General features: G+C 37.9%; 1 protein-coding gene across 1 annotated transcript in view; it reads left to right on the plus strand.

Moving 5' to 3' along the window:
* The window catches only part of B3GNTL1 (UDP-GlcNAc:betaGal beta-1,3-N-acetylglucosaminyltransferase like 1), a 117,863-nt gene that overhangs the window by 76,298 nt on the left and 26,381 nt on the right, over positions 1 to 15,184 (plus strand). Inside the window, exon 7 of the mRNA XM_057374056.1 lies at positions 7,729 to 7,824. Within this exon, the coding sequence (XP_057230039.1) occupies positions 7,729 to 7,824 (96 nt within the window). The remainder of the gene's footprint in view (positions 1 to 7,728; positions 7,825 to 15,184) is intronic.

The raw sequence follows: 15,184 nt of genomic DNA on the forward strand, positions 1-15,184 counted from the left end.
CCAGTTTTCTCTTCTGCACTGTTGAAAAACAAGCTCTTGTAAGAGATTGCTGGGTTCTGGAAATGGATTGGGTCACTTTCATTATCAAAAACGTATGTGTGTGTAAAAACTGTTGATGATGTACTGGGTTTTTTTATATTCTCAGTATATATATATATGTATTTATTTCACAATGAGAAAGTGATTGTGGGGTATAAGATTAGAGACAGTGTGCAGAAGGCTAATGTTAGGCCGTTTATGTAAAACAGAACCCTGGGATGTTACTTTTTCCCTCTGTAAAATCTGCTGTTACTRTTTCTGCACTAGCAGTGACATTTATTTTTCTAAAATACATTTTTGTTTTCTGTCTTTTCTTTGTTCTTCCATTCACAGTTTTGAAGTGTTACAGGACTCAAATCAAACAATCTCAAGGCACTGGAATGCATTTGGTGCTTTGATACTCCCCAGAGACTTGCAATATGATGGAAGACATGAGGGRGAGATTTAGGGTAAAGTTTGCTTTGATTTCCTAAAGAAAACATTCTGYTATCGCAGCTGTTAATCAGATAATCTGAATCTGTAGTTTGAGATCTGATCTAAGTTTTCTCTTTTTACCTTCTCTAAAGGGTAAAAGTCTGTAGAGGGGAAAAAAACCACAAAACAAATACGATTTCTATTGGAATAAATACAGCAAGTTTAGACGAATATTTAATATTTTTGCTTTGGGTCTCTTGCATGTAGCTGATCTTCTAAAATTCAAAAGTGATCTCCTTCCCTGGTTTGATGCTTGTTTATAAGATGCTTGTATTTCTTTCATATGACTGAGGGTCATGTGTCTTCCACTTCCAGGTTGCATAAAACTTTWATAGCACAAGTTTTTATTTGAAAAGGAGAATCAGTGAGCATTAGTATGAAGGATATGTTACATTCTCAGATAATCCTGACCACTCAAAAGTGTTTCATGTTTCTCTCTCAAAATACCTGCATTTTAAAATTTGCTGAAGCTGAGATTTGCCCGGAGGTTTGCTCACATTTCAGCTGAACATTAATTCTGGGACCTGGTATGTAGAAAAATTTCATGTGTTGCTTTTTATAGGAATTTGTTTTCCTCTTTGCTAGCACATTTTTAGGGAMGCTTGTTCATTGTGGACATAGCATCACGGACTTTTAAGAGGCAGAATAATTTTATTTTTTAGCTATACACCATGTAGGGAGATACCTTTGTTGTCTATATTGTCATCTGTTAAATGCTATCTAATAAGTCACAAATATGAAAGACCAATTCAGTYTTCATCTTGTGAAAATTCTAAATGGCATGTCCACAAGTCAAATGGAAAGGTAATTTTTATGACTTACTTTACAACAATGGTCAGTGTTGTTTCTTAGCAACTTCCTTGTTTGTTCTAATTACAATTCAGGACCTGCCAATATGACTTTAAGCAGATTATTTTCTTTCCTTTGTAGTAAACCTCAGCACAAAAAAACAATCTCTTGGTGCAGAATGCGTTATTTTACTGGATGGAGTAATTCTTCCATTGTAAATACTTGACTCTTCAAATATTGGAAACTCTCCAAGAATCAGAGAGACTTGTTAAGGCAYGGATGTTGCAAAGACCACTTTTAGTAGCCTACAGACCTCCCCCTCACCAAAAAAAGTCATGCTAAAATCATACTGGCTATTTTCTTTGCATGCAGCTATTGTTCTGGCTTGAGCAGGAGGTTAATTCATCGTCATTAATAGAGAAAAGCTCTAAAAAAGACCAGAAGAATGGTGCTTGCTCTTGGGCATTCAGCTACAAAACAGAGATATTCACAGTATGGTWGGCTCTCAATTATCCCACACAATGGGGCTGSCAGGGGCTGGCTCACATAAAGCAGAGCCACAGCCAATTCAATCCATAGGTATTGGACTGGAAACCCAAAGTTAATATATTTACTTCTAGCATGTTTGTAAACAGTTTTACTTTCAGCTGGAAATTCTAAGAAAATTTAAAAACATGGGTACAGAGTAGCCTATAGCAGGCTTTACCCAGCATTTCATTATTGTGGGGCTCTGCTGTAGCCAGAGATGTCAGGAGGAGGTGATGCTCTGCTGATACACAGCCTCTTACTCATTTCAGGTGGTGGTTTCATTGCAGAGACTTGGTACTGAAATTTAATTTAACATAAGGATTACTATTTGTAAAAAAAAAAAAAAAAATCTGTATTTTGATATAATGGTCACATAGCTATGAAGAGGACTGTTGTATTTTTCTGAAAGCGAATGTCCTGGTGAAAAGCACTAGAATTGTGATAAACTGTGAGGATTCAGAGAGGTTTTTACAGTTTCAAAGTTCTTGTTGCSAATTTTCAAGCTGAGCTTCATTCAGCTTTTCTCCCCCAGCTTTCCTCCCATTACATTACATTTCTCCCATGTCCCTTTTGCATTAAGAGTAACCATCATCTCACAGCTCCTCTCACTGGTTCTGTTCTTACAGAGCCTGTGTTTCCTGCAAATTGTGAAACATCCCAGCCTTTATTCAGGCTTAAATCCAGAGGAAATCATGGGGAGCTGTAGGCCATGAATTTTCCAGGAGCAGGAATAGCTTCTCAGAGGTGCTGAATGCTCTCTGCTTTCACTGGCATTAGCASTTCTCAGGACTCTTGTACTCTTTTTGATTAGTTTTGTTGCTTAGCAGAGTTTGGGATTGTGAAGKTTAAATGCTACTGATTTTTATTCAGGCCTGCACCAGAATTAGTACATATATCAGCCCTTCAGTRCAGAGAGGTGAGGTATAGTTTATTTCTATAATCTACTTTTTGCTCTGCCAGATTCCAGCTTCTTTAGGGRAGGATTTTCAGCTGCTCTGGAAGCTTGCAGTGATGAGGTGACACAGGCAGTTATTTGTACAGGCCTAGGGAAGCGTACCACAGTTCAGTACAATATAAACTAATTGCATATAATCCATACCACACCGGCGGTTTAGGTTACTAAAAGCTTCATAAAGCTTGTTGCAGTTATTTTCTCTTGAAAAACCTTATTTGCCCAATACTTTTTTGAAGTAAGAAGAGTCTATTTTTCTCTTCCCTGTCTTCTGAACCTCTTCTCTCACACTAACACACACACATTCCTGATTCAGGATGTAAACCTGGTACACTTTAGTAACAAGGTCCTGGTACATTAACTGCTGAATTAATGCACAGGTATCAAAACACATCACTGTTTCAAGGTCAGGAATGATGTCCTTTAGTCCATGGTCTGCCTACAGCTTACAAAATCATTGTGGCCCTCCACCGTGGGATTTATTTTCTTTTTCACCTTCTAAAGTGTCAGTGTAAGACCTTGGATATTACAAAGCTTTATTTATCTCAACAGAGGAGATTCTTTCTAATCCTTGACTTGTGTGGATATAATTTTGAAAACTGCTGTAGCGTGGGTAGAATTAAAYGTGTAGTGTATTTTGGGGAATTACCTTGTTGCTTTGGAAAGCAGTCTGAGCCCATGATTAAATCTGCTGCTCTTGTGCACTGCCTGTTTTCCCTCTGTGTTCTGCATGGCACGAGGATATCTGATGTGATAAGGTTGTTTARCCATCTGCATGTCTGCTTTTGTCACACTGCTGTTAGACTTTGATTTGCTGCTTCAGGAAATAGAACTTTCCTTGAGAAGTTACTGTAAACACACAAATGCCTTTCTCTGTAGAGAAATTTCATTAAAACTGAAATTTTGCACTGAATGCTGACATGATCTGCAGTGAGCATCAGTGGGAACCAGAGTTACATGTGCTGTTGACAGCTCTGAAAACACAACAATGAAAGTCACTTTATCAACTCTTTGTATTCTTTAGATTTATTTTCAGAGAATCTGTGTAACAGTTGGATGTAATTCARTAGCCAAATACTGAACAAGAACAAACCAGTTTCAATTACTTGCTACTTGATCCTTGGAATAAACCCAGATAATGATAAAAAGTTCTAAATTATTTAGTAAATAAGATGCTGAAGTAGCAGTTTGTGCTCATTGTCTGGAGATAGATTCCATTTAGGTTATATCAGTATTATTCTTCAGGAATTCCAATTATGAACAGATTCATACTTGAATCTACACCTCTGTAACTGTTTTTTAGCATATTTGTTTTATTCAACCAAAATCATATATTTAGATAATTTTCACAGCATACAGTGTACTGTAATTAATAACAAGTATTATTAATAAGCATTGAAATTTCAATCCAGCTGTGTGTGAAAGGKTCACAGGTCCAACCTGCTCTCCAGTAAACTGAATTAATTACTCAAGGAGGTCTGAAAATCCACTGATGTTCCAAAGTGACACAAGATATTTGTTAAGCAGAGTTGGAGAAAATTTCCAAGAAAATTAAACAAGGAAGTTCACGGCACCATCATTCAAATTCTATTTTTGATTGATTTTCAAGTTAAGGAGAGCTTGTCATCTTTGTCTCTCGTTCCAATCCGTGTAATCTAAAAGATTTATGGATAAAATCTAGAGTGTCAGTCTCATGAAGTGAGAAATTGCAGGGTTTTTAACAGAATAAGGTGAATTGATCATTTTTTAACACCTTGGCAAGAGTTTTATGACAAGAACAGACAAAAAAGAAATACACAGTAAATTTTCCCATCAGACTAAACCAAGGTGAAATACAGAATTTCCAAAGTGCAGGAGGTTGAGGTTATTTTTTTTTCTCCTGAAGATAAAATTTCAAAAGCTCTGGAAGGTGGTTTTCAGAAGTTTGGCAGATGCCSTGGTGTTTCAGAACAGTTGTTAGGAGTCAGTGTTTTTCCTGGCCAGTTCTCCTCCCGTCAGAGAGAGTATTCAGAGGATGCAGTTTTATGTTGCAGCTGGACTGATTAACTGTGGGCACTCACCAAAAAGGGAGGGCTTGTTTTCCTCTCCAAAGCTTGTTCCTTCCCTCTCCAGTGTGTCAGTGGTATTGCTACTCTGACCCCACRGTGAACTGATTCAGAGAACTGAGGCTGTAGAAAACTAACACAAAAACAAGGAAAATAATAGCTTTGTACTRATGTAGTGCTCTGATCCATCATAGGGTCAGGTGAGTGCCAGTGTGACTGGGGTGTGTAGCCAGAGGCAGGATGATTGGGAGAGCTTTTCTAATAATGTTAATGTGCTGGAAATCTGGAGTTCTAGCAGTTTTATCAGGTTAAAGATTGTTTCTGGATTATCTCTACTGCTGCTGARAAGAAGGGTCTTGTTCTCTCTACTTGGTGCCCTGTTTTCCTATAACCTTCTTCGTGGTAGCACTGCTGATTTTATGGTCTGTTGAATTAGAAGATTCAGCTGAAGACCAAACTAACAACAACAACAACAACAAAATTTCAGCCTCATGAAAGCTATTGTTACTTAGCAAGGAACAAGATGGTGTRAATTTGTCCTTCATGACAGCAGCACAAATAAATGTCCTAAAGTTAGTTTTGATGTTGCACTATAAATATTGGTTAGAAAAAGTTTATTTGCCAATTCATTGAATGTCAGCTGCTATGCTGTACAGGATTAAAGACTTTCTTGCAGGATAAGATTCATGTGTGGCACCAATAGTCTCTGTTTTRCCTGAGTCTCCTCTGGTATTTCTCCTGAGATGGAGAGCAAGTCAGAGAACACGGCTGCATTTAGGAAAGATGTCAGTGTATGCAGTGTGTGATGGTCTATTATAAAATCACCATCCTCATCCTCATCCTCATTGCATCATCTGTTTAACATAAGTGGCTTTCGTGTGTTTTTTCTCAAATTTTTCAGATTTATTCTATCTGGTTTCACTGAAGTATCTATGTCAGTGGAACACACATTATCTAACATGTTTGGGATATGTTCTTTGCACACGAGCATGGCTCATTGCATCAAGCTCCATCTCTAAGGTGAAGTGCATTTATGTTGTCTGATGAACTGACAGCTCTGAGGAAATGCTCTTTCTGGCCTCTTCAAACACTTTTCACATGTACCGATGGRCTCAAGACTTCCTTTTGAAGTTTTTGTTTCATTCAGAAATGAGATTCAGTGCAATGCCCTCTGGCCTCGCTTTTCTTCYTAGTGCTGTTTTCTTTGGGATTACTGTTTGCTCATTGTTTGGTTCAGACCATACTCAATTGCCCTTATAATTGATCTGGAGCTAATAACCATGTACTGGATAATCAGGTCTGCTCTGGTTTTCTGGGATTGTGTTGAGTYTTTCAGCTCCCACAGACTCTTCAGGGGAGTTTTTTACATTTAGCACCTCTGAACTGGAGTATTTTGGCTCTGGGTGACCTGCTGATGGGTTAAGCCACAGCCATTAGGTGATAAGATTGTTCTGACTGAGTGTGAGTGCCYAGAATTGAAATGTTTGTATGAAAATGAGTCGCCCTAGGATCCCTTTAGGGACAGGGAAGTTCTGTCCTGGTGTTCCTGGAGCTGGCATGTTGTGTGCTTCACCCTGGAGCCATACCCGTGGTAGGGCCACTGCCCATAAGAAAAGTAGGAATAGGTAATCTGTTGAATTTTGATTAGATTTCTAATCTAATTAATTTGGATGATTGATTTAAATGTTTGTATTTGTATTTTTACAAATACATTTTATTTTAAATCCATATTTATCTGTGGAAATGGAAGTTGCCAGACATAAGAAGAGTTTGTGGAGCTCCCTMAGGCTGGCATCCAGAGGAGCACCTTTAAAACACAGATACCGAGATGCATGTGACAATTGTACACTCATGCTCTTATGTTTAAGAACTTCAACTATACAGGGATATTAACATTACCACTGTAACATGCTATGAAATTGTCAGCTTATAAGATCAGCATTGTCATTTGTGTTTGACTGACATAATTGTGAAGTTGGTTTCTTCTGCCTTCATTACCCATGGTGTGCTCTGTTGTTTCTGTGTCGCTATTGGAAGCAGGCACAAGCTCTGCCTTCACTTGGCACATTGTGTTTGTCAGGTTCAGTCTCTTCTTTGCCTGGATTCTTCATCTTGGGCTAAAAGAAAGAAGTTTACTTTCTGTAATCCACATTCTGGCTTATTTCACAATTGTATTTTCAAGAAGTTTGTTTAAAACTCCAAAGACCCATTTGTATAGTTCTTGGCTGTCACAAGTGAAGAGGATTAAATTAATAGTCACTCCCTTTTCTCTCCGTAAAGCTCTTCCTTTCCAACAACCTTTTATCATAGGTACTCCTGGGTAGCAAATCCATAGTACTCAGGTAATGTTTGAAACAATGCATTTTCCTTGTCCAATCTTGATTAGGATTTAAGTGGTTTTGGCAGAAATAAAAGATCAAGGAAAGTTCTTACTGAATATATGTATAAGGAATATAAAATGGGAAAAAAATAATGCTCAACTGTTGCAGGGTTCAGTTTAAGAACTTTAACTTTCCACGAGGCTTCTCAATTCATTCCCTTCAATATCAACATCATCATTATAGATAAAGTGCCAACTCCAGTATAATACTCTAAATTTGGAAAAAAGTTTTAAGTACTCTGTGTGTGTTGCAGCTTGGGATAGAAGAGAAGGTCATGGATTTTGAAGCAGGAACAAGACTCACCTTTTGGGCTGTGGCACCTCAGAGGTTCTGGTGCACACTGCACTTTCAACACTAAGCACATACTGAATTTCCAGCACTTGCTTTTCTCAGTGCTTAAAATTGCTGAAGGTTATGCATAGGCATAATTTTAGGTGAATGTGTAAGATCTGTTTTGTTCCTCAACAAATGCTGGGTTTGACATTCTGTTAACTGCTGGCTTTTTTTACTTCTCTCCCAGGTGTTTACCTCTCATGGACCTACTGTGATCATGCCAACCTGGTTCTGCTCTCGAGAATGGTTTTTTCAYGTGGGAAGGTTTGATGAGGGTGGAAAGGTGAGTGGTGCAGATGTTATGTAGTCCAGGAACCATCCCTTTGTTTAACAGCCTGTGAAAGCCCTGTACCTGCTATTAGGGAGCACCAGGCAAAGGGGAGAAGATAAAAACAGATCTAAAATAACCTGGATCATACCATACACATATTTGTAAAAAAAACAAACAGTCACTAACCAATTAAAGTCATTTAGGAGCAACTCTGGTGATGGAAGGAGCTACATGAGATTAACTTTGCAGTTTAATCTGTTAGATATGTCAGCATACCTGGAACAATTAAAGGTTTCAGACAYACAAGCACCTCTTTGGTCCCTGAAATGAATGCAGCAGATCTGAAAGTTAAATAMAGGTGAGCCCATAGTTTTGCTATGAACTATCCCTGCCAGGTGAGGTRGGTTGCTAAAAGAGATTGGGAGGGAAGAAAGGTGCAGGATGGCAAAGAGATGGAAGTACATTCACCTAAGGGGGAAGATTTATATCCCTGAGATGAAAAATGAAGGGCCATGAAACTACTGCCATTAAAACTCGTTTATCCATCTGTCTGATGTCCACTTGTCAGTCCTAGTTCTTGTGCTTGTCTGTGGAAGATTTTAAGTAGCTTCTCCTCAGGGATCAACGCTGGGAGGTTACAAATTAAACACTTGTGATTTCAGAAGTGTTCCTTTCTTGACAGTGAGGTGTTCTTTGTATTTATAATTTCCTGTATGAGTTCAATTCAATTGCTTTAAGATCATCGGTGTGTTTATGGAATGAAATCCCTAGATGTCTGGCAGCAGTATGTATTGTGGTAGTACTAGAAATATGTTGCCAAATAGATCTAATTTAGATACATTTTGTGTGGTTTGGTCTGGAGAGGTTTTGCTTCCAGTTTTTGGTGAGATTTTAGGTCTAAAATGGGTGGTTCTGAATTGTGTTTTTTTTGTTTTGGGGTTTTTTTTTGGGGGGGGGGGTGTTTATTTGGGGGGGTTTTGTTTACTTGTGTTTTTTTAGAAAGTTTTTATTTATTAGTACTCTAAAAAAATCTGCTCAGGCTATTTCCTATTTTATTATTTAAACTACAGCTGACAATGATGATGATTATTATTATTTTTATAGCTTCTAAATGAATCCTTCAGTGCCATGCAGTGTGTATATATACACACAGGCATACACACATATGTATATATGTATGTATGAGGATATACAAATATTATTCTTTAGGCTGCCAAAAATTATAAGGAGACAGCAGACAGAGAACTGAATTGTTTAGAGCAGTGAAAAGATTTGCCCTTAATTACATGGTGGGTGAGTGGAAGGGCTGGGAATGGTGCCTGGCTCCCAAWACAATCTACATTTGCTGAACCATGCTCTTTATTTCTTTTTTATTATTATTCTTTATAATTGTATTTTCATTCTCTGAAGAATGTTTGACTTAACTTCTTGAGTGTTGTTAGTAAACCCCAAAAAGAAAGCAAGCAAGTTAAAGCAGTAGCAACAATAGAACAGCAAGCCTAATGACAAAGTTCAAGAGGTTAAGTTAAATAGACTATTGTTCTGTGCTTTTTGCTTTTCATTTTGGCTTTTTTTTTCCTTTGTTTTATTTTTATGAGCTGGGTTTTTTTCTGTTTTGCTCTGTCCTTATAATTGTGTAGGAACTATGCCGCTGGTTATTCAGCTGTAATACACTGACAATCTTAATCCTAATGATTTTTTAGCTACAATACATGATATGTCCTTCTAGYTTTACGAATTACCAGTGATRAGTTGAACATATTGTTTGTCCCTATTGTGAAGTGTCCAACATGTCCATGTTCACACTCTGGCTGATAGAGAACCTTCAAAAAAATACCCTACAAGCCAGGACCTATCTGAACAAAGCAATGAACACAAGCCATGAAGTCAACCCTTTGTCGTCTGTGGACACAAAATCAAGTCTTAAATCACTCAGCATTTAGTGTTGCAAAGTATTTAGCATTGCTTAACTCATTCATTTTCATTTGAAAAGAATGCCTTTGAGGCAAACAAAGATTTTCTCTGTGTATCAGCAGAGCTGAGAATAYTCTTCAGGGTCTCATCCCTGTTTATGTTTATCTGATCACTTCCATCTCCATTTTTGCATTAGTGTTTATTGAGGAGACTTGCAAATGTCATATTGCTGGAAGTAAACAGAGGAACAGGCCAACAAATCTCCATGTTTTGGCCTTCTCCATTTGCTAAACTGTTTCCTGCCAAAAGCTGCATTTCTCATTTGAAATTAAATCCAAACACCTGTTCTTCATATTTCAGTGCTTAGAAAAAATGGAGGGTAATCCTTCCATGGATGAAATGGTGATTTGGTGTTTATGGTAACAGTGTGGGTGGACTGATAAAATACAAATAGATCTGCTATGGTGTAATTATTGTTTCATTCCAGGTAGATATGTATGTCTCTCTCCAGCCATCCAGGCTCCAAGTGAAACAGATCTTTTCCATTTTTTTTAAATTCTTTTTTCTTCTTTTTTTTTTTTTTTTTTTTTTTTTTTTTTTTTTTTTTTTAATAAAGGTCTTTCTGATCAAAATCTGCAATTGTTAGAAGTGTGTTCCTTTTAGGTCCAAACAATGTCCTGAATAATATCTTCATAAATTGTCTCTAGGAACCTGAAAGGTTTGTTTTATGTACTAATTAACTAAAATGGTAGAGGTGTTATTTATGCCATCTCTGATAAACTATTATTAAAGCAGGWCTATTGAAAATATTTTAGCAAGCTGTGATGGTGTGGTGAGACTAAGGTAATGCAATGGAAGTGGTCACAAGCCTATAAAGTAACATTTCAAATAGTATCTGCTGCTAGAAGARTCCCATGTGAACCGTGTTTCTGAGTTACTTTTTATAGGAAACCAAAAGACAAAAATCTTTCTGTTATCCAGCAATTTTGGATAAAGAATGCAGTTCATCCTTATTGAAAGAAGTAGCAGCACTTTGCTAAACCCTTCAGAACTCCCACTTGACACTTTAAGTTTGTGACATTACCTTGAGTGAGTTTSCTGCTGCAGTTTTTGGTGTCTCCTAATAAGTAGTACCATTGATAAAAAGTAATAACCGTGTCCAAAAGCATCACAAAAAATTGTGCTGAGGAAAAAAATGTCCCTGGTCTGTTGTACTGTGAAAAGCAGRTTTTGAAGCTGTATCATCTGTTAGRGCAGGGAACTCTCCAGYCATGTGCAAWGGTAGATGAGATGTCTGTTATTAGCAAAGAAAAGTTATTGTTTCATGTGTCTAACAGAAATCCTGAATACAGGGAGAGCTGGATAAATGAGCATTGCTAACCTGAAGCTCCACTCCATGCAAATGTGGAAATTGCAGAGTCTTGGCTCTGTCCACGCTCTGTTACTCTCAACATCACAACTGTTACATGACAAACTTCTTTTTTTCTCTAGAATTTTACCACAACTTGGTTTCAAATTTCCTGTCACTTCTATGTKTATCGTTCTTTTTAAAGTGTATGAAAACTGAAAATGGAGTGACTGCCTCAAAGTTCTGAGCTAATCTCAAAGTGTAAACAGGGGGAAATCATTCTTAATGAGCCCCAGATGGAATAGTGCATGGTAAACCACTGGCCTTTCTGAATACAAACTGTGGCTCTGCTCTGTCTGGAGCTCAGTTTGATTCTATTTTTGTGATAAAAGGTCACAAAAAGCACAAATTGAGGTGGTATCAAAATATCCCTTAGAGTACAGGAGACTGTAGCCCATGCTGTAAAGCTCTGAGGTGACTGTAGCTGTTATGCACTAACTGATGCAATTTTCCATGTTTTCTGCCAGAGCACACARATAACATTCCCTTCAGAAAGGCAAGGGGTTAAAATTATGCCTGAGAGGTAAAAGGCTAAGCAGGAATTTGRTTTTTTGGAACATGAATTAAAATATTGTCTGTCAAATAACCTATCAAGATGCTCTGGGGAAAATCAGCATAAAACACAGGCAGTGTTGGTTTTGGCTTGATGTAGTTAAGGCTGAACAGAGATCAATATTTGATCTAAAAAGGGGAGAAAAAGTGGTGGAGCTGGTGATTAATTACACTTTATAAGCTATTTGAAAATTCACCCCATACCCCATGTCTAATTATATTTTCTGTTGGTCTGTTATTAAATACCATTTAGAATTTACTACCTCCCTTCCATTTGACTTCCCTATCATTGTTTAATGTAATTTCTCTGTGCCAGGACATTTGGATGAAAGCAACCTTTTGGAGTTTCCTTTAACCTGTTATTTCCCAAACAATGAAGTAAAGGTTAATGGGCTCTGGGTCCTATAATCAAGGCAAAATGATGGAAARGCATGATTTGGATAAAAGCCAAGAAATGAAGTGACAGATCTGCAGAAGGAGAGGCTTAAAAATATCTTGGATAATTCTGTCGAAAAGCTATGAATAGCTATTGAATTCTTTCCATTCATTGATTTTAGGCTCCTCTGAGGAGTTAAAGCAATTTGGCTTTTTCTSTCCAGCAGTTACCCTGATGTTGCTGGACCAAACAGAAAGGACTGCTGTCAGTTTGAAGTGCTGCAGAAGTTGCTGTTGGTCATCCCAGGGCAACAGCATGATCTCACAGCATTGCACAGGACATCACTTGCATTAAAACTCCTACAAAAAATTCTGATCCCCAGTGATGTTCTTCATCATGACTGATGGTGGAGCTGCAAGAATTGGAGCCAGAATTGCTTGTTGTGAGATGCTTGAACCTCCCTAAAAATGTTGAGGTTGCTGCAGTGGGAGCAGTTTGCTGTCAGGAGTGAGAACAGCGAGCGATGAGAAGATGGCAAGAGAAGGATCACAGATAATTTACTCTGGTTCCTGAACAAGGAGTTACTTTAACTCAAGTTAAGGTTCTGCTTGACACCCCATGGTGTATAAAAAAGCAGTCCCCTCATCCATACAACCATTAGCATAACAAGCAGTACCTGCCCAAAATACTGGGTCAACTTCTCCTGTTCAGTAGGAATGTGATAAAGTGAACAATGATTTTGCATTTAGCTAGTTAGAGCAAAGCAGGGGCAGGCTGTGGTATTCACTGGGAGCTGTAATCGATTTATCCCTTAGTGCAGCAGAGAATGTAGAGTTGAGTTTTGCCTATGATGTGGAAAATTCTCTATGTAGTCCAGTAACATGTAAACTGTGCAATGTAATTGTATTTATTAATTCTGAAAGCTATTGATGTGGTAGCCTATTGCTGAAATACTGGGTTAGTAATTGATACTTTTAGCTACGGATACTAATTTAAAAAAAAATACATTAAAATATCCCTTTAGTGGTTAAACAGCTTTTTCTTTCAAAGTTGTGTTGTTTCACAAAGATTCCTGGTGTTTAAAATGCCATCTGGATCCAATAATAGGTCTCAATTGGGAAGAAACTCTTGTATTGCAGCAAACTTACACGCTCAAGAGCCGTAGGAAGTCCCATCCCTGCAGGATCCATAACACAGTCAACATCTTTGCTCTGAAAAATGCAGGGCAGTGCTGCTCCTTTGTAATGTGAGAGGCCACTGCTGAGCAGTACAAGGCACCTGCTCCTTCCTAGGGTGAGTGCACTTTATTCCAGAATATTTCTGCCAGTTGAAGGAAAGCAAAGGAGCACTTGGAACCAAACAGCGTTTTGGAAGATCCTTTTGCAGTAACTCTTTTAAATATACACATTAACAGTTGTCTTGAATAATGTAAATGCTTCTCCAAAGGAAGAGGAATTGCTGATACGTGTGTGATGTAATTACAGATCTGAATCAAAATATGACTCCTGCAGCAAGCTGATACCTGCTGCATTTCAGGGGCCCTGAAACATATTGTAGTGTGTGACCAGAAAAGGGAGAAGGGTTTGAACTTTACTGCTGGCTCAGTATTTTCCTTAAAGTCCACAACAAGAAAAATATAGAAAGGGCTTCAAGACAAATAAAAAGAATTTGATCCTGTGTTTTTCTTGTATTCTTGATGACTGTGGTTGCTGGCTGCCACTCCAGCTCCTCCCAGATTCCTTTTGYGGCTTTCAAAGTAGGTTCATATAAAGCATAAATTGTATGTATGAGGTTGTCTAAAAGTTTTCTTCTGCATTGCAGCYCTTGAAAACCAGAAGTCAGRCAAATGTCTGCAAAGACAACCAATAGCTACAGTTGAGCTGCCCTTAGTGAGCAGCTGAGGAGCAGAATCCATTCCATTCAGAATGTGGGAGTGTGGCCCAATTCAGTGTCAMATATGAATCACAGAATGAGGGCTGCAGAGTCCAGAGCTGGATTTGATTGTGATTTCTCCCAAGATACATATGTTCAACTGAGTGCTTTGGAGTTGTTTTCCAGTGTTCAAAGCTTTTTTTTGTCTCATTTCTCTTCCACTCCCACACCCCTCTGGCTGCTCAGCCTGGTGGGTATGAGAAACAGTCACTGAACTGTACTGCTCTCRTAACTGGAGGTCCAGAAGAAACCCCAGAGGGGTGTTGTGTCCAGCACTTTAATTAGAGAGTCTCATTTTCTTAATTATGGAAGAAACTCAGAAGTTGTAGTAATAGGGAAAAAAATAAATTACCTTTTTTTTTAAACTCATACTCTTCTTGTTTTCCTGTGTTGAAATAGAATGGTTATAATTGAAGTTGAGGTTTATGCCCAAGTTATTCATCTGTGTGATTTTGTCTACAATATCTGTCTTTAAACATGAAAAAATGAAATGTTTAGTATTTCARGAACCTTGTAGCATTGCAAAATATAAAGAAATGCTACTTTTTTTACCTTCTGTTTAGGACTTTAAAGGTGGGTTTATCCTCTCATATGCCACAAAATGGAATTGAGTACYATGAGTCGTATAATTGCTTATCCCACACTGTATCTGTGGCATGAAGATTCTCAAATTTTTCCTAGACCCTGCTAGATCCATAACTGTAGGGGCTTTTATCTTGTAGTGTTTTCAGCAGCAATGGGTACAATTCCATTAGGATGAATGTACCATGGAAAGAAGTTTCAAGGAAAAAAAAAATTGTTTTCAGATGTTGCCTCATTCTGAGGTTGCTTTTATAACAGTTTTTATTGAAGTCTGTTACTGTGGGGCCTCAGTCACCTTTCCTAAGTAGAGAGCAGTATTTGTATGGCAACCAGAGAAAGAAGGAGAATTCTAGTAAAATGGAAAAAAAAAACCTTCTGAAGTCAGAGATCCTTTTCAGTATAAACTGTTTGGTTACATGAAACTTTCGGCTGCACAAACTGTTTGGCAGCTGGGTTTCTTTTTCTTTTGTATTCACCTGCACCAAGCTTGAGATCCCTGTCAAAATGAGATTWTGTTGATTTTTCCACCTCTGTCCTTGCAGTCAGCTGCACTTCATATTTAAAWAGTGCTGATCTTTTAATAGCATTAGCTACATTTATTTCTTGAC

The sequence above is a fragment of the Malurus melanocephalus genome, unplaced genomic scaffold, assembly GCF_030028575.1.
Source record: "Malurus melanocephalus ecotype Western Australia unplaced genomic scaffold, MMel_1.1 scaffold_215, whole genome shotgun sequence".
Lineage (NCBI taxonomy): Eukaryota > Metazoa > Chordata > Aves > Passeriformes > Maluridae > Malurus > Malurus melanocephalus.